The sequence below is a fragment of the Aythya marila genome (assembly GCF_965140915.1).
Source record: "Aythya marila genome assembly, chromosome: 16".
Classification (NCBI taxonomy): Eukaryota; Metazoa; Chordata; class Aves; order Anseriformes; family Anatidae; genus Aythya; species Aythya marila.
Genome location: NC_139057.1, coordinates 10,194,096 through 10,207,789, shown reverse-complemented (window position 1 = coordinate 10,207,789; position 13,694 = coordinate 10,194,096). Strand labels below are relative to the sequence as shown.

Genomic DNA, 13,694 nt, shown 5'->3' with positions numbered 1-13,694 from the left:
CTGCATCGGCTTCCCCTGGTGGCACTGAGCAAAGCCTCGAGCCAGAGCCCTGCAGCCCCGCGTTGACTCCGTGGTGTGGCTCTGTGGTACTGCTGGGTGGCAGCAGCTAGCTTGCTGTAAAACCCCAAGAGTAGTTTTAAACCAATAATCAGGTCAGTTCTTTTAGTGTGGTTCAGCTGTGTTTTTACCTGCTTCCACCAGAGTGTTCCAGTGAGCCAGCAAGGCCTGGGGGGAGAGGCAATACCTGCTGGTAAACCAAGTGGGAGAGCTGGGGAGGGCCGTGCTGTGTCATACACTTAGGTCTTCTGCCAGAGTATAAACCTTTAAATACAGCCTAAGAACATTTACTTTAGGTGTAGGTAACAGGCTAGGCTGTCTGGGGAAAAAGGTGGCTGAGCCTGTGGTGAAGAAGAGATGGTGAAACTGTAGCTTCTCTGGAAGAGGGAGGAAGACCCGACTGGCACTCAGGGCCCTGTTGCATTGGCCGCCAGGCAGAGTGTGACGAGGTAGCTCCCTGGGTGAGAAAACTCACTTCTCGTTTGGTGTGTGCTGCAGGAGGCAGCATGCCTGGTACCGAGCCCGGCTCCCTGCTGCTTGTTGGGCCTCCTGACACATCTACCTCAGAGGTGTAGCCTCCTTCGGCGTGCAGGTCTGGGAGTCTTTTCAGAGCAGGGAATTTTTTTTCCCCTTGTATTAGTTCAGCTCCACTGATAGCAGCAAAATGAGAGGCTCTCCCGTGGGGTGCCGGCTGTGACTGCTGCGAGAGCTGGAGCGTGGTGTCAGCGCAGGGCGTGCTGCGTGGGCTGTGTTCGCCACCTGGGCGCTCGGTGCTGCTCACGTCACTGGGGATATTTACACAATTAATAACGCCCTAACGAGAGGTGAAGTAGGAAAGGGAAGGGTGACTGGCGGAATACGAGGACGGGGATTTTTGGTGTTGTTGTCTCTGTGTCAGTTCCCTTTTCTGATTTGTGTTGGTGTTTCAGGTGTGTCAATCAGGACTGTCGGTAGCAGCTTGTGCCAAGAAAACCCCAGGTGAGAAGAGAAGCAACGTGCCTGCCTGCTCTGTTTACAAAGACTGGGAGCAAGAATGAAGTTCTCTAAAAGTGTCCCAATAAGTAAAATCCAGACAAAATACAACTCAAGGCTGAAGTTTTCTGTGATTCTTGCTTAGGAACTGCTGCCTTGGTAGATTAGAGGAAGGGGAATTTTCAAAGCTGAGGGTAGTTAGGAGTGCATTACATTTATGCATGCTTTACTGGTGCTGTCCTAAACCCAGTCCCAGCGTTGGGTCTGCACTGGGACTCTGTGAGCCTGCATGGCCCAGTCCAGCTTCATGCACAGATCACGAATTCAGTCAGAATTTGAAGTGTTTTTTTTTTTTCTCTTCACTGAAGTATAGACTGAAGGAGGTCACCTGTTCCTATCTCCTGATTCAAAGGAGATATTAAATTGTATCCTGATTCAAAGGAGATACTAAACGCAGTTGGGAATACTTTTGCTGTCTTCTTCAATCCAAAATTAGATCCCGTACTTCAGCTGAATTAAAAGAATTGTTATTGCTTGTGATTTATTTACCATGCCTTTTAGTTTGTACCCAGATTTGCCTCTGTCTGTGACAGCACAGAGTTGTTGAGGTTTTTTCTTCAATGTGTCAATTATAACTTTATTCAAGTTAGCCTCTATGTTTACTGTCCTTCTGGATGTGGTCACATCTGCAGATTGTAGAAATCTCCTAGCGTAAGAAATGCAAAGCCTGCTTGGGAGATAGAGGAATTCCAGGAGACAGGTTACTGCCCTCCAAGTGAAACGTGCCTGCAGCACCATCGTGCACCCAGCCTAGTCATACAAAAGGCAAACGAAAGCCAAGAGAGAACTGTGTATAAACAAGGAGTGCTGATTCAATCAGCACACGACTGAATCATGCAGCTCAGGAAAACCGAGTAAGACAATCACAGCTGAGTTCTGGTGGCATCTCGGAAGAATTGAATTTCCCTTTTGTGACTTGCTGTGGCGTACTTGAGCAATTCTGGAGGGAGAGTTCTCAGTCATTGTAGTGAGCCATTAGTCATTTGTAGAATGAAGCGATAACTCCATTAGGAAAAGGAAGGGAGGGAGTGGCTGAAAATCTAGCTGGGGACCCAGGAGATCAATATTTAACTGTGACACAAACTTCCTGTGTGAGCACTGCGAGGTATGTGGGGCTTCCTGTAGCCATCCACTGACACACTGTTTGTAGTTAAACATTGAACTCATCCCACTGTCTTCAGCAAATCTACTCTCTGTGTGCTTTATTTAAAACGTTGGGTTTTGTACATCTAAAACAACAAGGCTGTGATTACATGTACAGTGTAAGTGAAAATGAATAATTGGCATTCATCCTGCATGCACGATCAGCCTCAGGGAGAGGTATCTTCTTGCTTTTTTAGCTTTCCTTTATTGTGTTATGGCCATCTGTCATATTTTGCTTGTTTTCCCCTCACCTGCAAACGTACTAAAACTCATATTTGAGGGCTGCTTTCTTAGGCAAGTAAAGAAAAAGACGAGCATCCAAAAGAATGTGAGTTTCATTTCCCTCTTTGTGTTTGGGTCTGTATCTGTACCAGTGTATTGTGAAGATATCCAAAGGTTATCTTCAGAAAACCCTGTAAGGTAGCCTGTAATTTTCTGCTGCTGGAAAGTAACGCCAGAGCACACGATGTAAATAACTACTCTTTTTTCTTCCCAGTGGAAACCAGTCTTCCTGAGAGCACTAGAGGAGAAAGGTGTTTCCACTATGGCTGCTGAATTGGATTTCTCCCCACCCGAGATCCCCGAGCCCACATTCATGGAGAACGTGCTACGCTACGGACTCTTCTTCGGAGCCATTTTCCAGCTTATCTGCGTGTTAGCCATAATCCTGCCAGTTTCAAAGTCCCATAAGACAGTAAGCGGTGTTCTTTAATGTTGTTGTAGATGCACAAAATCACAGAAAATCGGGGGGGAGGGAACATTTCAGAGCTGGTGGAGACACAGTAGTCTGCTCCAGAACTGATGATCCATAGCTCATTCTCTTTCCTTCCTTCTAGCTTTCCCACCTCCCGCTGGGTGTGCGTGCTGTTCCTGATCGCACACAAGAATACTTCAGTCCCAAGCCCACATTATCATCCTACTGCTGCTTTGCTCTATTAATTGCCAGGCAGGGCGCCCCCTTTGCAGGGACTGCCTGTCAGAAAGTGGTGTAGGGCTCTTGTTTGCGTGTGATTTTTGGAAACAAGGTACAGGTGAAATGTCGAGTGTATTTGAATGCCAAGAAGGCAGTTTTCAGTCCTGGCGCCCAATCCTGTGCCAGCATGTAGAGAGCCCTTTGCTGTTCGTAGAAGAGAATGTTGAAGTCAAAGGTTGAGGTGAGCTACAGGGCTCTGATTCCATCTTCTGTTTAGTTTAAATTGGGCCACAGTGGGGTGACCTGCATCCACCCAGCTGTTGTCATAAAAGAGCCCCAGGTGCTCAGTAACGCTCGTGTTGGTGGAGCTGGCAGTATTTCAGGCTGCAAGTTTGTTGGTTTGATGTAGGTTTTCTCTAAACATGCATGGTATTTGGTATTATTTTCAGTAACAACTCAGAATGGAAAGCTTTGATTTCAGGCTCTGTTGCCGTGCTTGCACCCTCTTGTGCAGAGGAAGCATGGAGATTTTCAGCAGCACGTGGAATTGATGTTACCTGCCTTGTAAAGGAGCTTGTAGGAAACAAAGTATGCCTAGGGTAGCTGGAGAAGGGAACGCCTGAGGGTGAGGCACGGTGCAAAGGAAAAAGGCTCTGGCCAATGTGTTCTGATAAGAGCAATCTGGGGGGTTAAAACCATACAACAGAGAGGGCAGAGCGAGATTTTCCTTTCTAGCTCAGGTAGGACAGTTCATGGCCCAACTTCCACCTTTAACTGTCAGTGGGATGTGGAGGTGTGTTGATGCACTGGATTCCTGATGCCCTGGCCTGGGTGCACGCTCCCTCTTGCTAGTCCTGCTGCAGCCACCAGAGCCCATCCATCTGCGTCTGTCGCTTCCCTTTATATATTTATGGCTGTTCTTGAAAGCTGGGAAGAGTGACGGTTTTAGTTTGAAGTGGGAAGCTGAAGACCAAGCCTCCAATTAAAGTGATAAAGCTCAAGGACCTGTTCCTGTTTAAGGTCATCCTTTGTTATTTGCATGCCCTTTTTTTTTTTTTTTTTTTTTTTTTTTCCCCTCCATGCTGAGCTATTGATGTTCTGCCCTTGTGATTAATTTCCGAGACAATAAACAAGAAAGACCATCCCTCCAAACCATGGGAATGGTGCTCGAGTCCAGGTAGGGTACAGATTGGCTTCTCTGTTTTGGAGGCTTCAGGTTTTGGAGACTACCTTGGTTTGAACATTAGAAGGCAGCAGTGTTCGCTTTATGGCAGCACCACGCTGCATCCTTGAGTAATATCTGCCTGTTGCTCCGTTTCTCCGGAGCCTGCCAGCTCCCTGTGCGCTGATTACAGCCTTTGGAAAGCCAGCCAAATCTCCTTCCTTGGAAAGCCACGCAGATGTGAACTGTAATAGCCCAGTGACTTGAGAGGTGTTTGAACAGAGCTCCTTGATTAAAAGGATCCTGTCAGATACTTGCCTTCCCCTCTGTTATCTGGAGCTCTGTCTTGGAAGCTTGAAACTAGCACGTCTTGCTCTGCCATTTTTTGTGTGTCCTTTTCCAGTTGGCAAGCTCTGACTGATAGAAACCAAGATGCTAAAGCAATATTTGTACTCAAATGCATTTAATGGAAGCAGGCAATCTGCGTGTGTGTGCTTTCTCAGATGAGACTGGCGCTGCTCCCTTATGTTTTTACAAGATAAGTAGAGTTTATTTCCCATGGCTGAAGTATTATCTGTCATCTCCCCTGAAGGAAACAAGCTGGATACCTAAGGACTCCTTGTTAGGCCAGGTGAAGGAAGCTTTGCCTTTGGTTCCCTCCCTGAATTTCAGGCTTGGCTTAGTGGCTCTGAACTTGACATTCGTACTGCTGTTTTGATTACCTTTTGTCTTGCACAGGATGAGGCTTAACATTTTGCAGAAATACCTATGGCATGTTAACCACGCTTACTGGTGATTTTTATGGTGTCTTTTCATTTTCCCAGTTTGAATAGTTTGCATTTAGTGTTGATTTTCTTTCTGCCGTTAAAATTGGGGTACTGTGTTTCTCCAAAGCCTGATTTAGACACTTACACTTACAACAGCTTCTCTGGTAACAAGCTGTTTCTGGGCATGAACTTGCAGTCCTCAAAAAGCACACGCAGAAGAAGCAGACATGGTGCTGCTCAAGTCTCATTAAATGTCGGCTCGGTTTGATAGAGACGTGTTCCAACAGAGATACCCAGCACTTGTTCCTTTGGCTTGCACACAAATTCCCAAAGTGAGCTGTCAGCAAACTGTTAAAAAGTTACTGTTTCTTGATTGATTCCTGTAGGACTCGGATAGTTTTGAGCCGAAGACGTCAGAGACCGTGAAGAAGCCAAAGGCAACTGCTCCGCAGATAAGCAAGAAACCCAAGAAAGAAACAAAGAAGAAACGATAAAGGCTTGACCGACGAACCTCAAAAGACAAAACAATCACCTGTAATCATGCTTCCTCAGAGATGACATCAAAGGCAACTAACTATATTAAATGGTTTTCTGGCATTGCCATGCTTTAGCTTTCAGGGACAAGGGAGAGGAACTTATAAAAGTGGAAGGGAAGGGCTTCTGCCTTAGATTTATTTTTTTTTTAAAAAGCAAAGAGGACTTCACATATCCAGGACTTCATTTGACATGATTAATTTATCAGTCACCATCAAAGTGACTTCTGTCATTTTTGATGGGTGGAGAGGCTTGTCCTATCTACTCAATGCTGGCCAGGATTTGTAGAACAGTCCCCGTGGAAGGTGGAGCATGGGTTTGCTACTTTGGATACCGGTTTGTGTTGTGTTTTTTGAAGGCAGAAGGATCAAATGGATCAAGGATACCACACTACATAGCTTTGCATTCATCTCTGTTGTCATCTAGTCTGAAATACATAGCTGCGTTTTATGGCTCAATAATAATGGCTTTGTCATATTCTTTAATTCTTTAGGTAATAACTCATCAGATGCCAGACTGCTGTAGATGAAAGCTTTCATTTCCTCAGCGTCGCTACCTCTTTCTTATTCCCCACCCATGTACTCTTCCTTTCTATTCCCTTTCTTGAAAGCAGGAGTCTTTCAGGGAATTGAGATTGTGGTGGAGACTGCAGTGACTGCAGGAATCACCGTTCGGGAAGGTGCTTAACGCCTAGAGTAATGGGATGTGCTTGGGAACTTGGAAGGACCAGATACTGCCTGGTGGAGAAAAGCTGCTCTGAGGTGGGGGACTTGAAGCGCTGCATTTGTCGTGCATCAGCCAGCACTCCCTCGCCGTGCTGTGTATAAACCTTCCTGTGAGCTAGCTGAGCCTTAACCGTGTGCTCCATTTCAACACAGCTGGGGTTTGTTGAATTTGCAAACACCCTCCCAGCCGTACCTGCTACACGGTGCGCTGCGTCTCCTCCTGTTGATTTTTTTCCTGAAGTTAAATAGGATCTCAGCCTGAGGAGATGCGGCAAGCTGACTGTGTAGCATGACTCTATGGCAAGAGACATGTACGCTATGTTCCTTCAGGCTCTGGCTCTCCAGGGCCAGGGACAATCTAGTATTAGATTTAAATATGGCTAGACAGGACTGGAAAGAGATAGGTGGTGACGTAGCCACGGAGTCTCTGTAGGGCAGCTCAAGCTTCCTGATGCCAGCTCACATCTTGGTTTGTTTGATCACGAATGAGTCAATGGGAGGAGAACCTGCTGTTTTAGGCGCACCCAGGGTTCAGAGCGGCTTTGAAGGAAAGGGTTCTCTGGCGGGGCTGCAAGTCTGCGATCCTTTTTGCATACGTAGACTCCCGTCCTCGATTCACAAATGCCTTGTGAGCCTGGGTACGGCAGCAGCGCTGTGCTGCGTGCGGGCTCTAACAGAAGCCTAGCAGCACGTCTGCAGAAGCCATCGGTTTGCAAAAGGCCGCATTTTCTGCTCCTTCCTGCTTTTGGTGGGTGAGCCAGGTGGATCCCAGTGCCAGTTTGATTCCAGCCCCTTCCTGCTTCCCTGCTCCACGTTCTCTGCTTCTCTGAACCGGAATGCTGATGCCATTGCGCTCCTTGAAATCCAGCTTAGAGTGCTGCTTGAAATTCAGCCCTTTTTTTTTTTTTTGAACTACTTAAAGGCAATACTAGGAGAACAGAACTAAGCATGTGAGACACAAGCACTCTAAAGATGCTTTGAGTTCTCAGTACAAAGAAACATTACAAAAATTTCCCACGCAAATAACAAAGAACAATATTGTGCTATGAGTTTCCATTACGGGCTTGTGCTCCTGTCTGTGATCTGCAGGGGAAAGAAAAGTGTTGCCCTTCCCTGGATAGGTACTGTAAATCACTTCCTTTTTAGTAAATGAGGATGGTGGTTGTTTTATCTAACAACTCGGTCTTTCTGCAGGTTACCTAAAGGTGGGTTCTATTGCTTTGTTCTCACAGAACTGTAAATATTGAAAGAGTAGTGCACACATTACCCAAAATACAGAAGTGCTTCCACAGCCGAGAACCAGTTAGGGATGAGCCCTGTGTGGTTACCCTGGAATGGCAGGCTACTACATCAACATCTTTGTCTAGCTGTCTAGAGGCTTAACTGCTCATTGCTAAGTGGAAATCATGGACATTGGGGGTTCATTTTGTCAAGGGGAAGTGGGATTGTGTTGTATTTTCACTCTGTTTCTAACAGCTTGATACCTATTTCAATGTATTTGTTAACTGAATTTACACTGTGTCTTTAGAAATTACCAGTGTCTTGTGTATTTTAGTTTTTGTTGAAATGTGTAATAAATACAACCTGAATATCTTTCTTTACAAAAAAACTCTTTCAAATTTTGCTGCCTCTTTCTGTGCGTTTTCTGTGAAAGCTGCCAGAGCTCTCAGAATGTAGGAACACAGAGACATAAATAACCTATTCATAAAAAGCGATCCATTAAGGGAAAGCCTTTGAGATCCTTTAATCTGCGAGAAATTGGTTAGTTAATACTTTCAGGCATGCGTCTATTTGTGTTTGACTTGGAGGTAGCGAGCTATCTCCCAGAACACCTTCACCTTCCTGGCAGGAGGAAATGGCGCAATGGCTAAATTAATTTGCCTCTCATGAGAGAGTTTGGCTCCAAGAGCCCACCTGAAGGTTCCAAAATAAAGGCAGCATTTGTTAGTAATATGAGCAGGGGATTAGGTGGGGATTCAGGAGATTGATAATGGGGATTTTCACAAGCTCCATGGTGTGTGAGTGTAGCTCAGGTTTCTGTGGCTGGAGCAAGGAGCTGCCCGGTGGCCGCTCTTGGGCTGTGGGAAGAGCAGGCGAGCTCTGGCAAGTGCCACTGTTGGTTCCCTCACCAGGAAAGGAAAGGACTAGTGTGGTAAGTCCTTTAATTCCCAAGCACTTTTCTCCAGGCTGTTTTGTAATTAACATCCCAAAGGGAGCTGAAGACTTCATTAAGTCCCTTTTATTGAAGGGGAAGCTTTCTGATGTCTGCCTCCAGATACCAGGCAGCCGGCAGCGCCTCTGTGAGCTGCGCCTTGTGCTCCTGGCCAGAGCCGGGCTGGGAGCTGGGCTTCCTCTGCTGATGGGCAGTACCACGTTCCTTTCCCTCAACAGGCCAAGAAAAAACATGGCTGGGATTTGAGACATCTTTTTGCTTCGTTTCTGGTTGCATTCAGGCAGCTCTCCTTTTCTGGCCACCCATCTCGAGAGCTGTGGCCATCGCCGTCCCCGTGAGCTGTCTCATTCACAAAGCATCCTTGTGCTCCTCCGGTGCAAGCAGCACAGTCCCCCGAGACAGCCTAATAAGTAGCTCGTGACTGGAGTTCCAGTTCACATAGTTCAATTAAATCCCTGTTAATCTTGTTCAGACCTAATTTACTTTCCTTCTCATACACACGTTTCTCTCTGCTTCAGAGGTACTCCGGTGAGGTTCCCTGCTGACAGGAGCTGAAGAGCCCGAGGCCGTCTTTGAAGAGGACTGATGTTTGCCAGTCGGCCCGTGAAGAGGCTATCAGCTAAGATGATTTCCCTGTCATCAAGAATGCGAAAACATCCCTTCGGTGCCTGGATTTCAGGGGGCAGCGAGGCTGTACGTGATACTTGAGGAGAAAACGAGGCTGTAGGAGAGGAGGAGCTGCTCGGTTCCTCTGTTTCCCAGGGCAGTGCTGAACATGCACATGTGAATTTTTGGCCAGCCTAGGCAGAGATGTCCGAAGAGCTGGGGTGCTGGCCTTCCCTCTTGGGAGCCCCCCTACCAGGCAGAGTTTTTGCAGGCAGACATTCTGTTGTTCACAGCCCGCGGCCTGTGGGGATCAGGATGAGCGTATTGATTTAGTTAGTTTGCTCATTAAACTCATGAGGCATCAGGGACTGACTACAGTGAGAAAATGGGATGATGAATGGCGAGTGATGGCGTAGGGAGCACGCGTGCTTGTTTGATGATTAGGTTGACTGCCAGATTTGGCAGTTCGGAGGCATCTGACCCTCCTCATCCTCCCCAGAGCAGGAGGGATTATTCGGCTGGGGTTGTCTTGCAAGAGACACCGGTGCTAGCCAGTGTTTGCTTGGGCATTGCTTCTGAAATTGCCAGTTACTGCAGGTGAAAGCTCCTGCTCTTCTCTGGTACCTGGTAGTTTGTGACTGTTGTTGGGGCTGTTTTGTGGTGTTTGCTGTATGGACTAGTGCAGTAGCCGGTCTGTCTAAAATGGCTCTTGCTTGGGCTGGCAAGTGCAGGGTGATGAGCTGGGCTTCTCGTCTCTCCCTTGAAATTCAGCTCACGCTCCCATCTTTCAAGTTGTTCTTCCCAGTCTGTGGCCTTTCTGTCACTTCATTTCACCCCCAAGCACCCCCTTGGTGTTTCCACCCTGTAGGCTGATGTCCATTGCAGTTCTTCAGTCCTTGCAGCCCAATTTGAACTGCCAGTGACAGACTGTGAGAATCGCCTCGCTTTGCAAGGACTGATACAAAGAACGTGGAAAGAAAGCAGCCCAGGAGGAAGAAGGCTGTCACCTGTGATCAGCCCCTTGAGCTTGTTCCCCTTTCCCTGAATATTTTTTCAGCATAACAGGGGAAAAGGCAGCTCTCGGCCCTGGGAACCCCAGGTGCACCCAGGGAGCCGTGCCACGCACCTCAGCCTACCCTTGAGCTACGAGGAGTTACAGCAATTAAATATTACGCTCCCGAGCTCTTGCGCTACACCAGCGCGATGCTGCTGCGCCGCTCAGATCCGTTCCTCGCCAGCACGCACGCATCGGCGTTGTGCAACCCCAAACCTCTCGCCCTGTTTGCTTCCCTCCTCTGAGCTTGCCCAGTTCCGTTTGGCGCCCGAAGGCCTCTGTGTGGCTTTGATGCTCTTTGCACCCTGCGCGCCGGAGGCGTGAGCAGCCACGCAGCAGACGCCCGCAGCCCCTCGGCGCGGCGCAGCGGGTGGTTGGAGCGGAGGCTGGCAGCTTCCCCCGTGGCTCGGGGCCAGCCTGCCTCCCACCCACGTCCCCACGCTGCTGTCTGAGGCGCGATCAGCCAGCCCGGAGAGAAGGAGCCTCTTTTTAATTCTGGTTTCTCTGCTTCGCAGCCCGTGGTAGCTTGTGCCCCGTGCGCTCTGGCGTCCTTTTTGGCAGGTAGGTACGAGGCAAGCCCGCTTTGGACCACGTCTGTTTTGCTTCCTTTGTAAAGACCTCTCCTGCCTGGCTGACTGCTCTGCAGCACCTGAAGAGCTCAGCTCCCAGGTGTGGGCGGAGGGGCTGAGGGTCTCTCAGTTCCTCACGCCTTTTCAAGTCGAGGGGCCGTCATCCCCAGTGCTAGGCTTTACTGATGCCCTATTTCCGTGCTAAATGCAGCATTCCTTATCTGTGGGACCTGACCCTGGACCGGCCCCTCCTTCCTAACCAAAAGGTCCCGGGGGTCTCTGTGTGCCAGCTCTGCACCAGCGCTGGCCTGGCGTTGCGCATCTTGTCCAAGCTGAGGCTACAGCCCAGGTGCCCTTGGCTCCAAAGCCAGTTCCCACCACCTTCCCTCTGGCCGCTGCTTCTGCAAAAGCCACCCCGAGCCCGTAAATGCCTCTCACACAAAACCAAAGTCCAGAGTGCAGCAGGCAGCGCGGGCCGGGCGAGCTGCTGCAGGGCGCAGGCGCTCCCCTCGCTCGGGGACCTGGCGGCTGTGTCAATGCCAGGCTCCGGCCGCTTCCCTGAGGTGGCTGCGCCCTGCTGGGGCCAGGAGCCGGCCTGGTCGCGTCCCCCCGGCTTTGTCCCTGGGTGCCTGGGGCTGTGGGCTCCACGGGTGGGTGCTCCTGGCACTGCAGCTGCTCCCTTGGGTGGCTGGAGGAGACGTCCGAGCATCCCCGGGGGTCTGGGCTTCGAGGTGATGAGAACTGCAGGGGAACAGGTTTTGAGAGACGCGGGGGAGCTGCCAACTGCTCCCCTGCCTCCCTCCTTGCTTAGTTCACCATAAACCGACCGCGGATCCGAACGTCATGTGGCTTAAATTTGTCAGACTCAGACTTTGGCCTCCTCGGCCCGTCCCTCGCTCAAAGGACCGGCACTGGGCGATTCGGGGGAAACACCCTCGTGTCTGCGCCGGCTCCGCTCCATGCAGCTCGCAGCCGCTTGCCGGACCTCGAGCAGCCCAGACGGGTGCCCCGGGGGCTCCTCTGCCCCCCGGGGGTGTCCCAGCACCACGTCCCCACGCACGCCCTCGGCTCCGGGGATTGTTGCGCCAGGGTGGCTGCAAGAGCTTTGAACCGCCCGGCGGCTGGGAGCGTTCCCCAGCTGCTGCGCTCGCAAGGTGGCTGGAAAGAGGGCCGTAAATCTCATCCGGACGCTCCTCCCCGGGCTCCTCTGAGCCGCTCTCTGCTGTTGATGCCGAGGCTGGCCAAAAAGCAGAATTTCCACCGCTGGGAAATGCTAACGTTTCGTGGGCGGCTTTTCTCCTGGACTGAGGCGGGAAGTGGAAAGTGCCAGAGTTCAGCATGAGCGAGCTGTTCCAAGATGCTTAGTTCAGATCTTGGTGAAATGTTGTGCGTTATCAGTCCGAAGCCCGACAGGGAATGTTGTGGCTGCCCCGAGCACGCGGAGCTGCTGAACTTGGTGCCTTCTTATCAGACGGCAACAAGCCAGTGGCTTCCAGCGGTCCTGGTCCCCGGGGCACTCTGCAGTGAGGTTTCCTGGCTCGTGCAGTTTGGTGCCAGGGTTGAGGGTCCCCAGCGCAGCCGATTGTCACCGTGCCAAGGGACAGGATGGGTCCTGAGCCCTCCTGGTGACTTCTCCTCCACCGCCCCCTTCATCACGCAGCCTGCCAGACACCAGCTCTTGCTGCCCCAGTGCTCGGTGAAGGGCAGAATGGCCAGAGTTAGCATTTCTGCCATGAAATATTGCCAAATAGCTCGTGCCTTGACTGTCCTTCTGGTCAATCCCCCTCGGTACGCCTAAGTCAGCCCCTGAGCTCGTCACTGCAGCTCTCCTGCTGCTGGCCGGCTGCTGCCACGCACACTCACTCTGTGCAAGACTGTAAAGCTCGGGGACGCAGCCGTGGCTGCTCCTGCGTCTGTCCAGCATCTCGAACACAGACATTGTATTATTAATAGTAATAATTCATGCAAATATATTAGGGATTTGCAGCGCGCAAAATGCAGCTAGCCTCAGGAACGGAATCCATGAAACAAAACTTATTCGTGCTTGCCAAAGGGATGCTTAAAAATAAACCTGGCTGGAGATGAATGGCTGTTTTGTTGTAAATCCCCGGCTACGCTGGGGAGGGCAGGACTCGGATCAGTGATGGGACCCCAGCGGCACCCTTTTGCCTTGCAGGAAGATTTTAGGAGCCCCGTGGAAGGTTTGGAAGGGGCTCAGGTTGTTCTGGGAGCTCGGTGGCTTCTGCAGCCCCAGGCAGTGTCCGTGTCCCCAGCAGCAGGGCCGAGCCTCGGAGCTCGCTGGGGAGGAACACTGCAGCACCGGGTGCTGCAACGCGCCCTCCGTGCACAGCACACCTAAAGGGGGAAAAACCACGTGCAGTTATTCCTCCTGCTGAAACTTGCTTAAAGGTCAGGGAAAAAAAAAGTGCAAGCATACCTGTGCTTGTCTCAAGGTGGAACTCTAACAGGAAACCAAGATGTGCAGTGAAGTGAGCCACCAGAAATACTCGGTGATAGATACACGGATTGCTTTGATTTGAAAGAACCTGCTTTCCTCCTAGTTTCAGTCCCTATAAGCTTCCTCCCCTCTCCCATGTGTTATTTTCTGGTGGTGTTTAAAGGTGAGAAGGAAGAGAATAGTTTCAGGAAAGAGACTGGAGTCCCAAGCTGGGTGAAACACCAGTCGTGGCTCGGGCTGCTTGAAGACAAATATTTGGAGTGTGGCAGAAGGAGCAGGAGAGCAGCAGGGCTGCAGGTGAGCACCGTCAGGCTCAGGACTTCAGCTGGGAGCCAGGCAGGCAGCGGGGCGTGCTGAGTTGCTTAAACCCAAATGTTTTAAATCGCGTTATCGCCAGCGCTGCATGCTTAATGTCAGAGTCCTGCGAGGGCACATTCCTGAACGGGAGCCCAAAAGATAAGAGGCTGGTTTTAAAGAGTGTCTGTTTGCCACGTGAAATTT

At 50.3% G+C, this 13,694-nt stretch overlaps 2 protein-coding genes across 3 annotated transcripts in view; both read left to right on the top strand.

Annotated features, from left to right (window-relative positions):
* Positions 1–976: 976 nt before the first annotated feature.
* MANBAL (mannosidase beta like) lies at positions 977–7,923 on the top strand. The gene is made up of 3 exons (XM_082772996.1): positions 977–1,035; positions 2,729–2,926; positions 5,461–7,923. Exons 2-3 carry the CDS (start codon positions 2,777–2,779, stop codon positions 5,566–5,568), a joined length of 258 nt encoding a protein of 85 aa, XP_082629122.1. The 5' UTR covers positions 977–1,035; positions 2,729–2,776; the 3' UTR covers positions 5,569–7,923.
* A 2,603-nt stretch (positions 7,924–10,526) lies between these two features.
* The window catches only part of SRC (SRC proto-oncogene, non-receptor tyrosine kinase), a 36,618-nt gene continuing 33,450 nt past the window's right edge, over positions 10,527–13,694 (top strand). For both annotated transcript variants that reach the window (XM_082773321.1, XM_082773320.1), the window contains exon 1: positions 10,527–10,727. The gene's annotated coding sequence lies outside the window, so the exon portion shown is untranslated. The remainder of the gene's footprint in view (positions 10,728–13,694) is intronic.

What these genes read in the sequence shown, in the direction of transcription:
- MANBAL (XM_082772996.1), top strand. Translation starts at nt 2,777, where the DNA reads ATGGCTGCTGAATTGGATTTCTCCCCACCCGAGATCCCCGAGCCCACA. An exon ending in TTTCAAAGTCCCATAAGACA is followed by an intron (nt 2,927 to 5,460) that starts GTAAGCGGTGTT and finishes TGATTCCTGTAG; the next exon opens with GACTCGGATAGTTTTGAGCC.